The sequence below is a fragment of the Hypanus sabinus genome, chromosome 25, assembly GCF_030144855.1.
Source record: "Hypanus sabinus isolate sHypSab1 chromosome 25, sHypSab1.hap1, whole genome shotgun sequence".
NCBI lineage: Eukaryota > Metazoa > Chordata > Chondrichthyes > Myliobatiformes > Dasyatidae > Hypanus > Hypanus sabinus.
This window is the reverse complement of record NC_082730.1, coordinates 20730311-20751360: the sequence shown is the minus strand read 5'-3', so window position 1 is coordinate 20751360 and position 21050 is coordinate 20730311. Positions and strand designations below refer to the sequence as shown.

At 42.1% G+C, this 21050-nt stretch overlaps 1 protein-coding gene across 4 annotated transcripts in view; it reads left to right on the top strand.

The window, feature by feature from the left end:
* LOC132381081 (ETS domain-containing protein Elk-4-like) overlaps positions 1-21050 on the top strand; it is a 65444-nt gene that overhangs the window by 19053 nt on the left and 25341 nt on the right. For 3 of the 4 annotated variants that reach the window (XR_009507924.1, XM_059950269.1, XM_059950270.1), the window contains 3 exons: positions 10641-10862; positions 13379-14224; positions 20800-20916. Coding sequence is in view for 3 of the 4 variants with exons in the window: in XM_059950269.1 (XP_059806252.1) it covers positions 10656-10862; positions 13379-14224; positions 20800-20916 (1170 nt within the window). In the remaining variant the exon portion in view is untranslated. Of the gene's footprint in view, positions 1-10637; positions 10863-13378; positions 14225-20799; positions 20917-21050 lie in introns of all 4 variants that reach the window. The other variant, XM_059950271.1, reaches the window with a different exon arrangement.

Here is a 21050-nt window from a genome sequence, read left to right as displayed (position 1 = left end):
GGCTTCGAAGCCCCTCTGTGGTCATGAGATGGTGGGTGGATGGGAGGGAGAGAAGACCTTGTTTTGCTTTGTTTCTATTGAACATTGCTTTCACACTGCATTGGCACCACAAGTGCTGACACTTGTGTTTTGCCCCCGGCATATTCTTAGTTTGTGATGATTGCTAACGCAAGTGGCACATTTCACTGTATGTTTCAATGTACACGTGATAAATAAATGTATCTGAATCTAATACCTGATGTTGTTTGTTAGTAATTTGACAGTAATCAAGCCGTTTAAAGGCATCTATTTAATCCGATGGTCTTTTATCACACTATTTCAACGGATATCAGAGACAAAGCAATAGGACGAATGAGGGAATATAATTAACTGTACTTGTTGGATGCCTGAGCATAATCAGACTGCTGGAGGAACTCAGCAGGTCAGGCAGCATCTGGGGAGGAAAGCATTCAATCAATATTTTGGGTCCTCTAGTCAGAAGTAATAAAGCAAGTAGGGAGAGATGAGTGGAAGAGTGGGGCAAGATAGGTGGATCTGAGTGAGGGGAGATGGAGTAAGGTGAAGGAGAGCAGGGTGGAAATAATGGCGGAGGCTGGGAGGTGAAAACTGGAGGCAACAAAAGGCTGTAGATGATGGGGTCTGATAGGAAAGGAAGATGATTAGAACTAAATAATGGAGGTGTGGGTGATGGGCAGGAGAAGTTGGTGGGAGAGGGGAAAGAAAGCAGGTGATAAGGAGATGGGGCTAGGTATGCAGGAGGAACAAACACAAAATGCTGGAGCAACCCAGCATTGATTGCTCATTCCCCTCCATATTTGCTGCCTGACCAGCTGAGTTCCTCCAACGCACTGTGTGTGTTTCTTGAGATTTCCCGCATCTCTTGAGTATGTGCAGGAGGACGTGGTTAGCTGAGGGGTGAGGAAACGGGGTGGAGGGGGAGCAGGGTAAATAAAACTGGAGAATTTAATATTCATGCTGTCAGATCTGAGAATATCCAGGAGGAATATGAGGTGCGGTACCTCTAAAGCCTGCATTTCTGGTGCCTGTCATAACCTTTGGATGGATCCTAGAACCTCACCACTAATGATGTACCCTGTAGCCTCTGTTCAAAGATAAAGATTACCTTTATTTGTCAGATGTGCAGTGCATTGAAACATTGAAGCATATAGTGAAGTGCACTGTTTTGCATCAATGTCACCGAGGATGTGCTGGGGGCATCCTACAAGTCACGCTTCCAGTGTCAACATCGTTTGCCCCAACTTACCTTAACCCGTATTGTTGTGTATTTAATACTTCAGTAATATTTCAGTAATATTGTAAATATACTGTTTGATTAAGCATTCTTGTTTGTTTAAATAATTCATTAAGTGTTATAAGTAAAAGTATGTCAATTGCATACGTCATTATGCCGCCACATTATAAGTGTCTTTCTTTCAATTAGTTTTATGTTTTGGAGTTACAAAATATAATATGTATGTCTTTGGAATGTGCAAAGAAATGAGAATACTTGGAGGAAACCCACACCATCACAGAGAGAACATAGAAACTCCTTACAGAAAACAGTGGGAATTGAACCCTAATCTGTGATTGATTGTGCTGTAAGCTGATGCGTTAACTGTTTTGCCACCTTTTGGAATTCTTGTTAACAATAGACAATCTCCAAACCATGGATTCCCACGAAATGTTAGATTGAACATTGTTTTACATTGTTAGCTGAGGAATAAACGACTCCAGGGAAGAGCACTCTTTGCCTTCACAATGATGTCATTGGGTCTTTTACAGACACCCAAGGGTGCCAACAGGGCCTCAGATGAATGTCTGGGCTGACAGATGCACTACTGTGGGTGATCAGTATGGATATTTGACATCTATATCACAATGGTACCAGTAACTACAAAATACACTGTACTGATCATCAAATGGGACCTCTATCTCATTGTAGCTTCCTCTCCAGGACCAAGGATCGGAGGCCTGGAGGTGGCTTTAAGAGAATGGGACCATAAACCATTGGAGTAGAATTAGGCCATTTAGCTTATCAGTTCTGCTCCACCATTCCATCATGGCTGATTTATTATCCATCTCAACCCCATTCTCCTGCCTTCCTTCCTTAAGCTTTGACACCTTTACTAATTAAGAACCTATCAATCTCCGCTTTAAATATCCCCAATGACTTGGGGTCCGCAGCCGAATGTGGAAATGAATCCACAGATTCACCACCCTCTGGCTAATGAAGTTTCTCCTCATGCAGGCCTGTCCTGGGATTGGAAGCCTGAGTGTGTGAGGGGGTGGGAGGTGGGAGAGGGGCTTGCTTTGCTTTTGTCTTGTTTTGCTCTGATGTTGTCACTGCTGCTTGTGGTGTTCTGTGTGGCCTACTGTGCTGCTGTTGTGTTGAACGTTGTGGGCATATACTATGTTGGCACCGGAATGTGTGGAGACATACATCCTTACACATTCACCCAGCACATCCTTGGGAGTGTTGGTAGTTAACCCATATGACACATTTCACTGCACAAAAGTCTGAGACACATATGCAGTGCCTATAAAAAGTATTCAACTCACCATCACCACCCCACCACCCCCCCAGAAGTTTTGATGTTTTAGTGTTTTACAACATTTAATCACAGTGGATTTAATTTGGCTTTTCTTTTGACACTGCTCAACAGGAAAAGACTCTTTCATGTCAAAGTGAAGAGATCTTTACAAAGGGATCTAAATTAATTACAAATATAAAGCACAAAATAATTGATTGCATAAGTATTCACCCCCTTCAAGTCAGTATTTAGTAGATGCACCTTTGGCAGCAATTACAGCCTTGAGTCTGTGTGGATAGGTCTCTATCAGCTTTGCGCATCTGGACACTGCAAATTTTCCCCATTTTTCTTTACATAACTGCTTAAGCTCTGTCAGATTGCCTGGAGATTGTGAGTGACCAGCCCTTTTCAAATCCAGCCGTAAATTCTCAATTGGATTACGGTCTGGACTCTGACTTGGCCACTCCAGGACATTAACTTTGTTGCTTTTAAGCCATTCATGTGTAGTTTTGGCTTTATGCTTGGGGACACTCTTTTGCTGGAAAACAAATCTTCTCCCAAGTCGCAGTTCTCTTGTGGTCTGCATCAGGTTTTCCTCCAGGATTTCCCTGTATTTCGCTGCATTCCTTTTACCCTCTACCTTCACAAGCCTTCCAGGGCCTTTTGGAGTGGAACATCCCCACAGCATGATGCACCCACCACCATGCTCCACAGTAGGGATGATGTGTTTTTGATGATGTGCAGTATTTGATTTACGCCAAACATTAGCGTTTGGTCTGATGACCAAAAAACTCAATTCTGGTTTCATCAGTCCATAGAATCTTTTTCCAGCTGACTTCAGAGTCTCCCGCATGCCTTCTGGCAAACTCTAGATGAGATTTCATGTGAGGTTTTTTTTCAGCAGAGGCTTTCCCTTTGCCACTCTCTGATAAAGCTGCAACTAGTGAAACAGGTGGGCAACAGTTGTATGCGCAGTCTCTCCAATCTCAGCCACTGAAGATTGTAAATACTCCGGAGTTGTCAGAGGACTCTTGGTAGCCTCCCTCACTAGTCCCCTTCTTGCACAGTCACTCAATTATTGATAACGTACTGCTCTAGGCAGATTTACAGCTGTGCCATATTCTTTCCATTTCTTGATGATTGTCTTAACTGTACTCCAGAAGGTATTTAGTGACTTATAAGTATTCTTGTATCCATCTCCTGACTTGTGCTTTACAATAACATTCTCGCAGAGTTGCTTGGAGTGTTCTTTTGTCTTCATGGTGTAGTTTTTGCCAGGATACTGTCTCACCAGCAGTTGGACCTTCCAGGTACAGGTGTATTTTCAATAGAATCAATTGAAGCACCTTGTCCGAACACGGTGATCTCCACTTAACTAATTATGTCACTTCTAAAACCAATTGGCTGCACCAATGATGACTTGGTGAGTCATATTAAAGGGTGTGAATATATATGCAATGAATTACTTTGTGTTTTATATTTTTAATCAATTTGGATCACTTTGTAGAGATTTGTTTTCACTTTGACATGCAAGAGTCTTTTTCTGTTCATCGGTGTCAAAAAAAGCTGAATTAAATCCACTGTGATTGAATGTTGTAAAACAATAAAACATGAAAACTTCTGGGGGGGGGGGCGGTGAATAATTTTTATAGGCACTGTATACAGCTAGGGTGCCTAAGACTTTGGCACAGTACTGTATTGTCACATGGAACAGAGAGTGAGTTTGTAAATCTGCTGGGAACAAAGGATGTTGGGAATGATGAAGGTGGAGTGCCACATGTGAGGTGTGGTTCAGGTGGCAGAGCAGGAGCGCCAGGGTTGAGGAGTGGCGCGAGTGCAGACACACCCAGCCCTGAGACACCAGGCAATATTATTTGATTCTAAACAATTGGTTTATTGACCATTACAGAACATCTCATCGATGCTTCCTGCTCCCTCCCCTCTTGCTTCCCGTTTTCCTAACCATGATTCCCCTTTCCCTGCCCGTTTCCCACCCTCAGTCTGCAATAGAGACCCATATAAGAATCAGGTTTATCCTGGTCATCCACAGCACCCTGACCTATCTCCAGTTGTCTTGACAGTGGATCCAGATAGACTAGGAGAGAGTGAGGTTGGTTTCCTGTGCAGCTCTCCCTCACTCACATGCAAGTCAGGCATCACAAACACACCCACCCAAGCATGGCAGTCACCCTCATTGCTTGTGATGGACATGCGGATATACACAAACACACATACACCCACCAGTTGAAGTAAGTGACTCACGCTGTTCTCAAGGACAATAAGGGAAGGGGGGGGGGGGTAATAGCTACCATTGTCCATGGTTCTAAAATAGTGATCAAAAGCTGTAAAATTCAGTGTGATCAGAGATTCAGCATCAGTGTCCAAAGCAGTTGAGTTTAACAGTACTGTTCAAATTTGAACTAACGCAAAAATCACTTTAGCAGTTGATACAGCTTGTATCAAAATCATATTGTACACCCAATGTAGTGAATGTAAAAGTCTTCCACCTTGTTAAAAAGTAAGTCAGAATGGCCATAGTTTATCTTAAGGCCAGTTTAAGGGTTAAATTACTGGACAATTGATCCAGAGTCATGAGTTAAAACGCTATCATGATTGTCAAGAAATTTATATTCAAGTTGTAATGTCTGGAATTTTAGGAAAAAAGCTGGACTTGGTAACACTTACCATAAAACTCCTGGCTGCATTGCTGTAAAAGAAAAAGCAATCGCTTTTCATCTTTCCAAAAATGAAAATAAAAGACAAAAAGATATTAATTAAAAGCAAGGTTAAATAAGAAGGTTTAGAGCTGGTGTTTAAAAGTGTCACCTGATTCTGCATACCTTATTATTTTAGGTATTGAGTTCCACAGTTCAGGAGCATAGTTCAGAAGCTCTGACCTGCCAATTGTCTTTTGAGGGAGATTGTTTAAGTGTAAGAGATCTATAGAAGAAGATCTGCGAGCTCGAGCAGGGTTGTGAGACAAAAGTGATACTGGGATGTATTCTGGTCCCAGACAATTGAGAGATTTAAAAACAAGTAAGAGAACTTTAAAATCAATTCTAAAAAATACAGAAAGCCAATTCAGAGTAGTTAGGATGGAGTGATATGCTCCCTCTTCCTAGTTTTAGTTAAAAGTCTTATAGCGGTGTTCTGACAGTTGAAGTTTGCTTTGGAAGGCCAGTGAAAAATGCACTGCAGTAATCTAATCTATTTGATATAAAGGCGTGAATTACTTTTTCAGCATCATTACATGACAGAAACAGATGTCCCTTTGCTATATTTCTAAGTGTAGAAATGCTGCTCTGTTCACTTTCTCTATGTGGGATTTAAAATTCAGATCTGTATTAATTACAACAAATAGGCTTGTTATTTATGATTTTTCATGGGGATCCAGGTTCCCAAGTTTATCAAGAAGTTTAACTCGTTTGGCTTTGAGACCAACTAAAAATATTTAAGTTTTATCTTCATTTAGTTTTAGGAAATAATTGCTCATCCATTTGTTCATTGCAGCCACGCCAGATGCCAGAGAATATAGGGCATTACCATCATCAGGGATCAGTTCAATTATGTGTCATATGCATAACTGTGGTAATCATTTTCATGCCCGCATATGATATCTCCTAAGGGGAGCATTTACAAAGAGAAGAGTAGGGGACCAAGGCAATTTCCCTGAGCAACACTAAAAGATACATTGTCTCTCTGAAAATGGTCTCCAACACAGATAAAAAATTTCTCTGTAAGATATACAGAAAAAATCAATTAAGGATGCTACCACAGAGCCCAACCCAGTTTTCAAGATGATCTGGAAGAATGTAGTGGCCAATTGTGTTGATGCCTAGAAGAATTAGAACTGATATTCTGTTGGCATTGGTGCTGGGACTAAGGTGGCTAACAACTTTGATAAGGGCCGTCTGTCTCCATGCTGTGGTTTGCTCTAAAACCTGACTGAAACATTCTTTTAGAATGTTGGTCTCATTCAGAAAGTTGTCAAGTTGGTTGAAAATTACTTTCTCAAGAATCTTACCAAGGAAGAGAAGTTTTGATACAGGTCTGTAGTTAGCTAACACCTCACTATCAAGCTTTGGCTTATTAAGTAGTGGTCTGACAGAAACAGATTTGAAGGCATCTGGAAAGACTCCAGTTTCAAGGGATGTGTTAATACTTTTTATAACAAAATTGAAAACACTTTAAGGGAGTCCTTAAAAAATGTGGCAGGGACAGGGTTGAGATGGTAAGTAGATGATTTCAGTCTTTGTTATAATCTTTATAGAGTTCTGAATCAGAAATACTTGTACATTTTAAAATGGTTGCCATCTTTTTACAAGGTTGTCTATAGAGGTTACCAGTATCTGTAGCTATTCTCTCTCTAATGGAAAGAATTTTGTTGACTTATTTATTCTGTTTTATATTTATCTTCAAGTCTCACTCCAGCAGTGTGTGGTACCTGCCTGCTTCAACCAGGCTTCGATCACACCGATGCCCAAGATGAGTGTGGTAACCTGTCTCAATGACTATCACCCAGTGGCACTTACATCCACGGTGATGAAGCAGATCAGCTCCCGTCTGAGTGGCGACTTGGATCTGCTTCAGTGTGCCTACCAAAGCACCAGTCTACAGCAGGTGCCATCTCATTGGTTCTTCACACAACCCTGACACATCCGGTCAATAATGATGCATACATCAGGATGCTCTATCAATTACAGCTCAGCATTTAATACTATCATCCCCTCAGAATTAAGCAGTAAACTCTAAGACCTGGGCCAAATACCACCATGTGCAATAGAATCCTGGATAACCTCACTTGCAGAGCCCAGTTAGCTTGGATTGGTAAAACCACCCCTCCACAATCTCCATCAGCACAGGAGCATCACAGGGATGCGTGTTTAGCCCCTGTTCTACTTGCTTTACATGTATCACTGTGTGACCAAGTATAGCTCCAACACCATATGCAAGTTTGCTGCTGACACCACTGTTGTGGGCTGTATCAAAGGTGGTGCTGAATCAGCATACAGGAGGGAGATTGAAAATTTGGCTGAGTAGTGTAATCTTCTTCAGTTGTCTATCGGAATCCGATGACGACGTCCACTCCTTTAATAGAGAGATCTTTGATGACTATACAGTCCTATCCTGAACCCACAGCTCTGTTACAGGTGGGACATGTATATGTGGTAGTGGTGGTAGTGATGGCAACCATGGCTGCATTTCTCCTGGCTCTCTTCTGCAGTCTTCTGGTTGTTCTTTCCATCTCCAGAATACAAACCCCGTCCCTACACAGCTGTCGCCAAGTGTTACGGTCAGCAGCAACATCCTCCAGGTCCTCAGGTCTGATCTTGCACTTCCTTAAAGCATTCGTCATCTGATCCTTATAGCGCTTCTTCAGCCCTCCAGCTGAGCGTCGACCATGATGTAGCTGGCCATATCACACTCTGCGGGGTAGCCGACATGGGGGCATAACAACAGCCTGTCACTCAGTGTCAATAAGACTGCAGAACTGACCATAGACTTCATGAGAGGGAAACCAGAGGTCCATGAACCAGTACTCATCAGAGGTTTGGAGGTGGAGAGGGTCAATAATTTTAAATTCCTGAGAGTCACTATCCCAGAGGAACTGTCTTAGACCCATCATATAAATATAATCGCAAAGAAATCATGACAGTGCCTCTACTTCCTCAAGAGTCTGCAGCGATTCATCACTCTATCAAAAACCTTGGGAAACTTATATATGTGTGTAGTGGAAAGTATGCTGACTGGCTGCATTACGGCCTGGTATGGGAGCACCAATGCCTTTGAGCAGAAATTCCTACAAAATGTAGTGGATTCAGCCCAGTACATCACAGGTAAAGCTCACCCAACCACTGAGCACTTTCACATGAAGCATTGCCCTGGAAAAGCAGCATCCGTCATCTAAGATCTTCACTACCCAGGCCTTGCCCTCTTCTCATTGCTACCATCAGGAATGAGGTACAGAAGCCTGAAGACACACACTCAACGTCTGAGGAACAGCCTATTTCCCTCCGCCACTCGATTTCTGAACAGACAATGAAACCATGACACTGCCTCAGTATTAAAAAAAAACCTCTCTCTTTGCACTGATTATTTAATTTAATTTTTAATATATCTTATTCCAATTTATTATTATGTTGTGCAGTGCACCGGTGTCGCAAAACAACAGCTTTCATGACATAGGCCAGTGATATTAAACCTGATTCTGATTATCTACCAAGTGCCATCTGGTGTCTGAAAAGTAGCATTGCCACCTTCAATGAATAAAATCAATTAGTGTGAGAGAGGAAGGGAGGGAGAAAGAGAGAGGGGGGAAAAATGGAAGAATGGAGGGGTGGGGAGCAAGAGGCAGGGAGATGGGGAGAGAGAGAGAGAGATAGTTCTCTGATTCAGAAAAAAAAGGTCTCATCTGATGCACCATCAATAACTCACTCTGAGACGTAAGGCGAGATAACGGCTTTTATTGACTGGAAGAAGGAACAAGCAGTGAGTGACCACCATACTACATCCTGGAGACTGAGAGGCCAGGTTCAGGCCTCGATCGCCTTTATACAGGGGTCTGTGGGAGGAGCCACAGGAGCAGTCAGCAGGGGGGGGCGTGTCGAGACAGGTATATGTAGTTCACCACATCATCCTTAAAAGCTGAGCTTCACTGCAATATTCTGACTGAATATACCCACTGATATATCATTTTGCGTTGGAATTTCAGCATTATCAATATTTCCACTTCACCTGCTCCCTACTGATTGTTCTGATTTCTATTATTTTGCTCACCCCCATCTTTTAGTTGCTTCTATTCTTCGGCCAGACCCCACCTTCTCTGACACTTCTTATTCTCCCCTCTCCCCCATCTTTCATTTTCCATTCCCCATTCTGGTTCCCTTTTTATCCTTTCTCTTTTCCTCACCTTCCCATCACCTCACTCTCCTTTTTCCCTTTTGCCTGTGCTCCCCTCTCCTCTCCTATCGGATTCCTTCTTCTTCATCCCTTTATCTCTTCCACCTATCACCTCCCAACTTCTCATTTTCTCCCCACCCACCTCCATTCCCCTCACCTGATCTCCCCATCACCTGCCCTCTTTTACCCTCCCTCTCCCCTCATCTTCTTAATTTGGTTTCTGCTCCTTCTTTTCCCATCCTGATGTGCCATTGCTCAACCTGTTTGATGTGAAACGCTAACTTCTCGTAATATATATTTAGGATCTGTCCTGTGACACTGACGTTTTACCTGTATTGTAATTATTTCAATTTCAACTGGATTGTCTGACAGTAGCAGGTTTTATCTGAGCTATCGAGGTAACTTGTCTTAGTGAGTGGCATCACTTCTGAATTTGCTAGTTTGGGTTCAAGGTGCTTCTCAAGGCACAACTGCATCATTCCTCCTGATAAACCCAAAGCCAGTGCCACTACTGAGGACATGCTGAGATCTGCTGTATTTGAATGATACATTAACGTCGTATGCAACCTACACAAAATGCTGGAGTCCTGATGAAGGGTCCTGGCCCAGCATGTCGACTGTTTATTCATTTCCTTAGATGCTGTTTGACCTGCTGACTTCCTTCAGCGTTTTGCGCGTGTTGCTTTGGATTTCCAGCATTTTGTGTTTGATTTTAAAGTCATGTTTGCATCTCCTCCTTCAGGTACAAATAAAGTAACCTGTTACATCACCTTCCATAGAAGCATGGGAGTCATATCAGTCTTTACCTCTCATTTAAAAACAAAGCACAGACTGAAATTTTGTGCAACAAACAGAAAATGGTGGATAAACAGCAGATCAGGCAGCATCCATGGAGAGGAATAAGCAATTGAAGTTTCAGGCTGAGGCCCTTTATCTCGGCCTGAATGTGACTGTATATACTATGTTTTACACCTTGGCCCTAGAGGAACAATGTTTTATGAGTTTAGTTGAATGATAGTAAACTTGAACTTGAGTGATTGGAACAAGTGGAGCTTTGGGGATCTATTGTTTTTCTGTCATTCATTCTTTGGGGTTTTTCTTCTGTTTCATGGATGTCTGTGGAGAGTAAGAATTTCAGGTTGTATACTATACACATTCTCTGATATTAAATGGAACCATTGATCCGTATAACTTGTGCCTGTTCAGCAGGAGGCAGTTCCAGGCATGGACAATACCATCACCCTGTGGCAGTTCTTGCTGCAGCTGCTCCTGGAGCCCAAGAACGACCACCTGATCTGCTGGACCTCGAACGACGGGGAGTTCAAGCTTCTGAAAGCCGAGGACGTAGCCAAACTTTGGGGCTTCCGCAAGAACAAACCCAATATGAATTATGATAAGCTGAGTCGTGCACTACGCTACTATTACGACAAGGTACAGATTATTATCTTCCTGGCAAACTTGTTCCTCTGTCCTAGGTAGACAAGGTAGTTCTAAATGTCAAAGCAGAAAAATAGAAGGCATTGGAACATCAACAGATCAGTTGGTTCCTTGAGCTTGCTCTATCATTAAGTGTCACAATCAATCGTGAACCCTAATTCCCCTTGGCTTATCCCCAAGTGCTCTAATATCCTTGTGTTCAGAAAGCCGGTGCCCACAGCCCTATGATGTACAGAATTCCAAAGCTCAGAGCCTATAATCAGTGTTTGAGTCAGCTACGTAGCAGAGATGTCTGGATATCTGGATCAACAAACAATCTGCTGGAGGAACTCAGCACATCCGGCACATCAGGGGGAAGAAACGGTCAATGTTTGGGGTTAAAAGCATGCATTGGGACCAAAACATCGACAATTGCCTCATCCCCATGGATGCTGCTTGGCCCACCAAGTTCCTCCAATAGTTTGTTTGTTGTTCCAACTTCCAGAATCTGCTGTCTGTCTTGTCTCCATAGATAACAAGAAAGTCACTAACTAGATCTGCCTTCTCTGGTACTAACTAGCTCATTTATGCTGTCCTAATTTTGAACATGATTGTCTATAAAACAGTTTCTTTGATAGCAACTCTACCTGCTCTCCATTAGTGAATGTTAGTACAGTTCCAAGGGCCAGAATATGAGGGGGAAGATTATAGAACTGCTTGTATTAATGGGAATATGGAAAAGAGTGGAGAGGTTTAATTGAGGGTTTTGATAGGAACTGACAATAGTGAAGGAGAAACCTTTCTTAGCTTCTTTTGTAACACATGGAAGTTTTCACACTTGAATACTCCAGTACCTTGATCGGAGTATGGAGAAAAGATCCAGTACGGAGAAAAGAAATGCCTCCCACAAAAGATCCTCACAGGCAGGTTTACGCAATGTGTTCTTTGATTGGTACTCGTGGACACAATCTTACTTTGAGTCAAGCAGGATCTTAGATTTCTGGCCATGCTGTCCATGGCCAGTGGACTTTCCAGTGAGGTTTTCCCACTGTTTTGGGCAAGGTCAAAGCTAGAGACCCCTAACCTTGGGGTCACCAGTAAGATCCTTAAAGCCGTTGTGCTAGATATGTCCTCTGGTTCCTTCCATCTGGATAATGGGCTTGTACAGATGTTGGCTGCTATTATTCAAAATGATTGGTGCACTTTTATGTTATGTGGTGTATTATCAAAGGTGAAGGGTGAGGCTAGTGGTTTTCAGCAATAGGGAGACTAAGACAGGGAAGTTTAAAGCCAGCATCATGCTAAGGGATATCGGGAAGCATTTCTTTGCATAAAGAAGGTTCACTAAAATGGTTCTGGGATTGAACGGCTTATGCTATGAGGAGCTTTTGATGGCTCTGTGCTTGTATTCATGGGAATTCAGAAGAATAAGTATGATCTCATTGAAACCCATCGAATCTAGAAAGGCCTCGATAGGGTAGGTTTGGAAAGGATGGTTTCTACGGTGGGGGAGTCTAAGACCAAGAGGACACAGCCTCAAAATAGAGGGACATCCATTTAGAATGGAAATGAGAAGGAATTTCTTTATCCAGAGAGTGGTGAATCTGTGGAATTCGTTGCCACAGGCTGATGCACCATCAATAACTCACACTGAGACGTAAGGCGAGATATCGGCTTTTATTGACTGGAAGAAGGAACCAGGAGTGAGTGTCCATCATACTATGTCCTGGAGACTGAGGCCGAGCGTCAGGCCTCAGATCGCCTTTATACAGGGGCCTGTGGGAGGAGCCACAGGAGCATTCAGCAGGGGGCATGTCCAGACAGGCACATAGTTCACCACACAGGCGGCTGTCAAGGCCAAGTCATTGGGTATATTTAAGTCAGAGGTTGATTGACTCTTGACTAGTCAGGGCACGAAGAGACACAGGAGGAAGACAGGAGATTGAGGCTGAGAGGGAAATGGATTAGCCATGATGAAATGGCGGAGTAGACTCAATGGGCCAGAGGCACAATTCTGCTCCCATATCTTATGGTCTTAAAAAAATTCGAAGTTCAAAGTAAAGTTTATGATCAGAGTACATATATGTCACCACATACAACCCTGAGATTCATTTTCCTGTGGGTGTACGAACAGTGGTAGAGGTGAGGAATTCTCCTTCACAAGTATTACAGGTAAACTCAATTAATAGTTATACAGCTGCGTTTGTAGACTTTTGCTGGACAGGAGTTTAAGTGATATGAAAATGAGGTTGTTCTTGGAATTAATGTTATTCAGCATTGCACAGTATGAGGTTCTACATCACACATTTCTTGGAATCATTTTTGTAAATGTCGTACTTGTTTTCATGTAAATTATTCAGTTTAACTCTGAGATTTATTAAAAGTATGTTTTTGCCCAAGGCAAATAGAATTTGAGTAACATAGGACAAACAGTATAATGCAGGAATAGGCCCTTCAAACCATGATGTGACCTGTGACAATCATAATGTATATTAAAGTATTTATTCTGTATTTTCTCATTCAATCTACAGAACATTATTAAAAAGGTGAATGGACAGAAGTTTGTGTACAAGTTTGTGTGCTATCCAGAGATATTAAAGATGGATGTCAACATGGTGGGTAAGGGTGAGAATGGTGTTGATTTCAGCTTGCCAGAAATGAGTAGGCTGCCAAAGGACAAGGAGAACCATACCCAGGAGAAGGGAGCTTCATCTTCCTCCAAGAACTCCAACCGTAATGATTACATTCGGTCGGGCCTTTACTCATCCTTCACCTTGAACTCACTGCAAGCCAACCCAAACATCTTTAAATCCATCAAGATCGAGAACCCTGCGGAGAAGGTGCCAGAGGAGAAGAGGCTGCCGCTTTGCCAGGAACCGGTGACCGTGATTAAGTTTGTGACCAACCCGCCGAAAAGACCCTCACCCCTCCCTGCGGTAGAACCAGTGGTGATCCCCACGCCAACTGCAGCCTCACCGAAGCCCGAGTTGTCGGAAGAAACTTCATCTGTGCCGAGTGTGGTGACCTCTTTCACCACCACCCCACCCATCTCCTCTGTCTCGCCCTCCGCTCCTCTGCCCCTAAGCCCCGGCTCCCCCCTCTTAGCCTCCTCCTTCGACCCCCCTGCTGACTTGCCCATCGAGGCGGAGCTGGCCACCAGCCCTTCGGACCACCTGACACAATCGCTGGAGCCCTCCGACGGGGAGGATCTGTCACAGGACAATGCGGAAGCAAAGCACCAGAAGGGCAGGTCAAAGAAGCCCAAGGAGCTGGAACTCGCCCCTGCCCTGGTCATCACTGGCAGTGACCCGAGCCCACTGGGCTTACCGAGTCCTCCCCTGCCAGCAGCATCCTTGACACCAGCCTACTTAACTCAGGTAAGTTATCACAACACATCCCTCTCTGAATAGTGGATTGCAATGGGAATCTGTTTTGATAAGTCTTATTGTGAATATAAGGAATGTGCATCATTGTAGGCTAGCAGTCCATCGAGCCCACTCCATTATTCAAAACATCCTGGTTGATCTATTACCTCAGCACCACTCTCTCCTACCAACCCTATAAATCCTGTGACAGAGTCATCGAGCACTACAGCACAGAAACAGGCCCTTCAGTCCATCTAGTCTGTGTGGACCCAATCTACCTAGTCCCATCCACCTGCATCCGGACTGAGCCCTCCATACCCCTCTTATCTACCTACCTATCCAAACTTCTATAAGATTTCTCATCCTCCTTTTAATATCTCCCGATATTCAGTAAATATCTCCTGATATTAAGCTAATTTTCTTCTTTGCAAATTCATTGACTCCATTTGATTTCCAAGATTCATTGTTTTTTTGTTTGGATACACCCAACATCCATGACCTTTTAGGGTAAGGAATTCCCAAGATCTGAGTTAAGGAATTTCTCTTCATTTCAATCCCAAATGATTGGCCCTTTCAATCTATGACCCTGCTTCCAGATCTTCACTCAGAGTGCTGGAGTGAAAAATCAAAGTGAAAAGCATATTACTAAAACTGCTATTCTTTCATACATGCTGAGCTTCAAATCATTATGTCTCCGATGCATTCCAGCCCTTCATGCAAATATACAAATTAGAACAGGAGTAGTCCACTCAGCCCCTCGAACCTGCTGCATCAAATATGAACATCTTCATTAATGAAATGTTAGCTGCTCTGATCGGAGCTTCAACTCCATGTCGTTACCTTTGCACAGTTATCTTTCATTCCCACCTTCCCTGCCCCCACCACCATCCCATGCTTATTACGAATCTGTCTACCTCTGCCTTAAGAATATATTCTAAAAATATTCTAACATCCTGGTTCCACCGCACCTAGAGGGAGAGAGTTCTAAAATCCAACGATCCCTTGAGAGAAAATGAAAATGTCTCATACCTTCAATGAGATTTTATTTTCAGTTCATGATCCCTAGTTCTAGATACTCCCAAAAGGGAAGAAACCTTTTCTCTACATTCACCATGTCAAGAGCCCTGAGAATGTTAAATGCTCTGATCAAGTGTCCTCTCTGTTCTGAATCCCAGCGGTAGAAGCCCAGTCTTATCTGTCTTTCCTTTTATATAACCTATCTAATCCTTTGAGCTGCTTCCAATGCATTAATATCCTTGTTTAATAAAGAGACCAGTACTGTTTTTTTCCAGATAATGTTTCACCATTGTCCTGAAGCACAGCCTTCTAAATTTGGAGACCCAACATTGATCCCTGTAGAATACCACACTCTACATCTAGCCAACCCGAAGAAGTGTCAGTTATGTCCACTTTGTGTTTCCTGTTAGCCAGTCCAAATTCTGTCTATGCCAATATGTTTATTGGTTGATTGACATACTGTGTAGAATAGACCCTTCCAGCCTTTTGAACTGCGCTGCGCAGAAATCCCTCAATCAAACTTAGCTTAATCATAGGACTATTTACAATGACCAATTAAGAGATAGATAGATAGATGCTTTATTGCTCCCAAAGGAAATTAAATGTCACAATAGCATTAAAAGTTCAGATATAAATATTAGAAGAGATGTAGAAAAAACAAAAAAGAATTTACCGCAAACAGTCTAACAAGAGGGGATCATCACTTCCCCAGCTCCAAGTTGACATTATAGAGCCTAATGGCCGAGGGTAGAAATTACCTCATATAGCGCTGTTTGGAGCAGCACAGTTGTCTTGGTCTATTACTAAATATGCTCCTCTGTTCAGCCAAGGTGGCATGCAGAGGGTGGGAAACATTGTCCAGAATTGCCAGGATTTTTTGTAGGGTCCTTTGTTCTACCACGGACTCCAGTGTGTCCAGTCTGACTTCTATAACAGAGCCAAACTTTCTAATCAGTTTATTGAGCCTGTTGGCATCACCCGTATTGATGCCATTGCCCCAGCACACCACCGCATGGAAGATTGAACTGGCGACAATAGACTGGTAGAACATGTGAAGGGGAGGTTACTAACCAATACGTCTTTGGACTGTAGGAGGAAACTGGAGCACCCGGAGAAAAGCCACACATTCCACAGGCTCCTTACAGATGTCGTTGGAATTGAACTCCAAACTCTGAAACCCCGAGTTGCAGGAGCGTTGTGCTAACCGCTGTGCTACTGTTGCACCCCAACCCATGTTACCTGCCCCACACTGTGATCAGTGTTTTATATTCTTTGTTTAGATTAAAGTGTGTAAAATTTAAGCAAGTCTGTAAAATATGTGCAGCATAGTTTTTTTGCAGCAATATAGAGGTACCAACTAGGAAGAGGCAGTGTTGGATCTCCTGTTATGGAATGAGATAGGTCAGGGAACGGAGGAATGTGTTGGGGAGCACTTCAGGTCCAGCGATCACAATGCCATTAGTTTCAATATAATTATGGTGAAGGATAGGACTGGACCCAGGGTTGAAATTTTTGATTGGAGAAAGGCTAACTTTGAGGAGGTGCAAAAGGATTTAGAAGAAGTGGATTGGGACAATTTGTTTTATGGGAAGGATGTAATAGAGAAACGGAGGTCATTTAAAGGTGAAATTTTGAGGGTACAGAATCTTTATCTTCCTGTTAGGTTGAAAGAATAGGTTAAAAGTTTGAGAGAGCCATGGCTTTGAAGGGATATTGGAAACTTGGTTCGGAAAAAGAGAGTGATCTACAATAAATATAGGCAGCATGGAATAAATGAGGTGCTCGAGGAATATAAAGAATGTAAGAAGACTCTTAAGAAAGAAATTAAAAAAGCTAAAAGAAGATATGAGGTTGCTTTGGCAAGTAAGGTGAAAATAAATCCAAAGGGTTTCTACAGATACATTAATAGCAAAATGATAGTGAGGAATGAAATTGGTCCCTTAGAGAATCAGAGTAGACGGCTATGTGCCAAAAGAGATGGGGGACATATTTCAAATGTCATTAGAAACGGGGATGGTGCCGGAGGATTGACATATTGCTCATGTGGTTCCATTGTTTAAAAAGGGTTCTAAGAGTAAACCTAGCAATTATAGGCCTGTAAGTTTGACGTCAGTGGTGGGTAAATTAATGGAGAGTATTCCTAGAGATGGTATATATAACTATCTGGATAGACAGGGTCTGATTAGGAACAGTCAGCATGGATTTGTGCATGGAAGGTCATGTTTGACAAATCTTATTGAATTTTTTTAAGAGGTTACTAGGAAGGTTGACAAGGGTAAAGCAGTGGATGTTGTCTATATGGACTTCAGTAAGGCCTTTGACAAGGTTTCGCACGGAAGATTAGTTAGGAAGGTTCAATCATTAGGTATTAATATTGAATTAGTAAAATGGCTTCAACAGTGGCTGGATGGGAGACGGGAGTGTCTAGTGGTGAATAACTGTTTTACAGGTTGGAGGCTGGTAACTAGTGGTGTGCCTCTGGGATCTGTACTGGGTCCAATGTTGTTTGTCATATACATTAATGATCTGGATGATGGGGTGGTAAATTGGGTTAGTAAGTATGCAGATGATACTAAGGTAGGTGGTGTTTTGGATAGTGAAGTAGGTTTTCAAAGCTTACACAGAGGTTTAGGCCATTTACAAGAGTGGGCTGAAAGATGGCAGATGGAGTTTAAAGTGTGAGGTGCTACATTTTGGTAGAACTAATCAAAATAGGACATACATGGTAGGGCATTGAAGAATGCAGAAGAACAGAGTGATCTAGGAATAATGGTGCATAGTTGTCTGAAGGTGGAATTTCATGTGGATAGGGTGGTGAAGAAAGCTTTTGGTATGATGGCCTTTATTAATCAGAGCATTGAGTATAGGAGTTGGGATGTAATGTTAAAATTGTACAAGGCATTGGTGAGGCCAAATTTAGAGTATTGTGTACAGTTCTGGTCACCGAATTATAGGAAAGATGTCAGCAAAATAGAGTACAGAGGAGATTTACTAGAATGTTACCTGGGTTTCAGCATGTAAGTTACAGAGAAAGGTTGAACAAGTTAGGTCTTTATTCTTTAAAGCATAGAGGGTTGAGGAGGGACTTGATAGAGGTATTTAAAATTATGTGTGGGATAGATAGAGTTGACGTGGATAGGCTTTTTCCATTGAGAGTAGGGGAGATACAAACAAGCGGACATGAGTTGGGAGTTCAGGGGCAAAAGTAACACGAGGGGTAAGTTCTTTACTTCTTTACTCAGGAACTTCTTTACTCAGAGAGTGGTAGCTGTGTGGAATGAGTTTCCAGTAGAAGTGGTAGAGGCAGGTTCAATATCGTCATTTAAAAAAAAATTGGATAGGTATATGGTCAGGAAAGGAATGGAGGATTATGGGCTGAGTGCAGATCAGTGGAACTAGGTGGGAGTAAGCATTTGGCACGGACTAGAAGGGCCAAGATGGCCTGTTTCCATGCTGTAATTGTTATATGGTTATATGGTTAAAGTGTGGGAGGCTGTCAGAAGTCAGTTTTTATATAGGATGGTAGGTGTGTGGAATGCACTGCCTGCGGTCGCGTTAGGGCAGATACATTAGGGATCTTTATGAGGCGTATGGATGAGCGAAGTTTGGAAGGCTATGTGGAAGGGAAGGATTAGGTTGATATTGGAGTAGGTTAAAAGATTGGCACAGCATAGCGGGCTGCAAAGCCTGTGCTATGCTGTACTTTTCCGCGTTCTATTACATGTGGCACCTTCTCAAAAGCCTTCTGAAAAGCGCTAAACGTCCATTGGTTTCCTTTTATCCGCAGCAGACATTACTTATCAAAGAATTCCAGTTAATTGAAGGCAGAATCAAGTTTGATCACAGTCCATGTTGATTTTGCCTAATTACCGTGAAAGTTTGTAAATGTTCTGCTGTAATGCCTTCAATAATTACACCTAACATGTTCCCTCTGACAGATGTTAAGCTAAATGTCTTGACGTTTTCTAACTCTCTGTCTTTTAAAATTTCCAATTTAAAGAAACATGCCCCAAATATTAAAAAAAAAGAAAAAATTAAAAACCAGTGCGTCAACCATATCACTACTCAATTCTTTTGAGACCCTGGGATGTGTTCACTCAGGACCTATCGCTTAGAGGGAGTTCTCAACACTCATTGCAGAAGTCAGCATGCTATTATGCCAGGTTCACAGTGGTACAGAGGTGACTGTGGGAGAGGGGCAGGCAGTCACGTTGAATAGCAATGAAAAATTGGCATTGGTCTTACCTTGGTCAAGGTCAGAAGACTTGCCTTTGAGTCAATTAATCCTCTCCTCCACACAGGAGATTCGAAGCACACTACAGCTAGAAATTGAAACAACATTTCAAACAACAGTGTAAATCAAAAGAAAAGCTGCAGATGTTGTATGTCTGAAATAAAAACAGAAAACGCTTGGAAACACTCTGCAGGTCAGGCAACCCCTGCGGAAAGAGAAACAGAGTAAATGTTTCAGCTTTGAGATCCTTGGCAGGCACTGGGGAAAGAGTTCTGATGAAACTTTAAATATTCATTGCTACACAGTACCTCTAACATTATAAATCAAGATACAAACACTTCAAAAAGTATAATGAAACATACTTTACACATGCAAACCACAGGTTCCTCCTGGAGTGTCAGCATTTGAAAAAAATTCTAAAACAATATATTATGGAGTCTCTTAAAAGAAAAACTTCATGCTATCTTAGAAGTTTCTCCCCCCAGGCAGTTAATCTGATCTACCATTCTAGTTAGCCGCCCACCCCCAAGCACCCTCTATCGATTGCCGCTGTCACTGCATTACACTGTATTACACTGTAAACACTTTAAACCACTTTTTATAATAATATTTACATTGTAAGTAGATGCTGGTATTTATTTATACATACTTTAATCCAAATCTGTACTTTAATCTCCAACTTTATATTTTATCTAATTCCTTATTCTTTATAATTGTTGAATGTTGATTTTGTTGCAAGTTGCACTAACAGACCAATGCTAATTCCGTATACATGTAAATTATGAATTATTAATTCCTAATTAATATTAATTGTGAATAATTCCCAATTTACATGTATTTTTAAATCTGGATTTTAAATAAAGTTCATCATTAATAGAAAGTCAAATGACCTCGTTCTGTGTCTTAAGGAAACGATAGAAGATGAATGTCTGTTTTTATCTGTTCTATCCTAATGTTGCACATTCATTAATTTGTTACACTTCACCTCTGAGGTAACAAACACTATTCTTCCTATACCTCACATAGAGTGCAACTTTGCTGTGCCCCTTCCACTGTTTCAAATTTCTTCCAAATCTTGATCCATTCACTGAAGTTGGGCCTTTGGAATAGATTCAGGTTTCGCTGGTTTCTTCTTTGAATAGCTTGTCAACCTTTTGTTACGTATGCAGCTGGTGAATTTAGCCTTGAAAATGTTCATTTGTTCGAAAGTAACCACAACTTTTCAGGGAGTAAGTTCTAGACTCCAGTGTTGCAGGAAGATTGTCATCACTAGATAAAGCCCATGATCTGTGATTGGCAGATGTTGATGGTTCTAACTTTGTTCTACTTGTTTCAGACTCCCTTCTTGCTGACTCCCAGTCCACTGCTCTCCAGCATACATTTCTGGAGTACTTTAAGTCCTGTGGCCACTCTCAGTCCAGCCCGGTTGACAGGAACCAGCACTTTATTTCAAGTAAGTATCGGAGATAGAGTCTCCTGATCGATTGAACTGTGAATATTTAGAGTAATAGAGTACCACAGCACAGACTCAGGCCCCTTAATGCGCCAGCCTGGTCCTGGTTAGCGCAGCGCCAGCGATCAGCATTT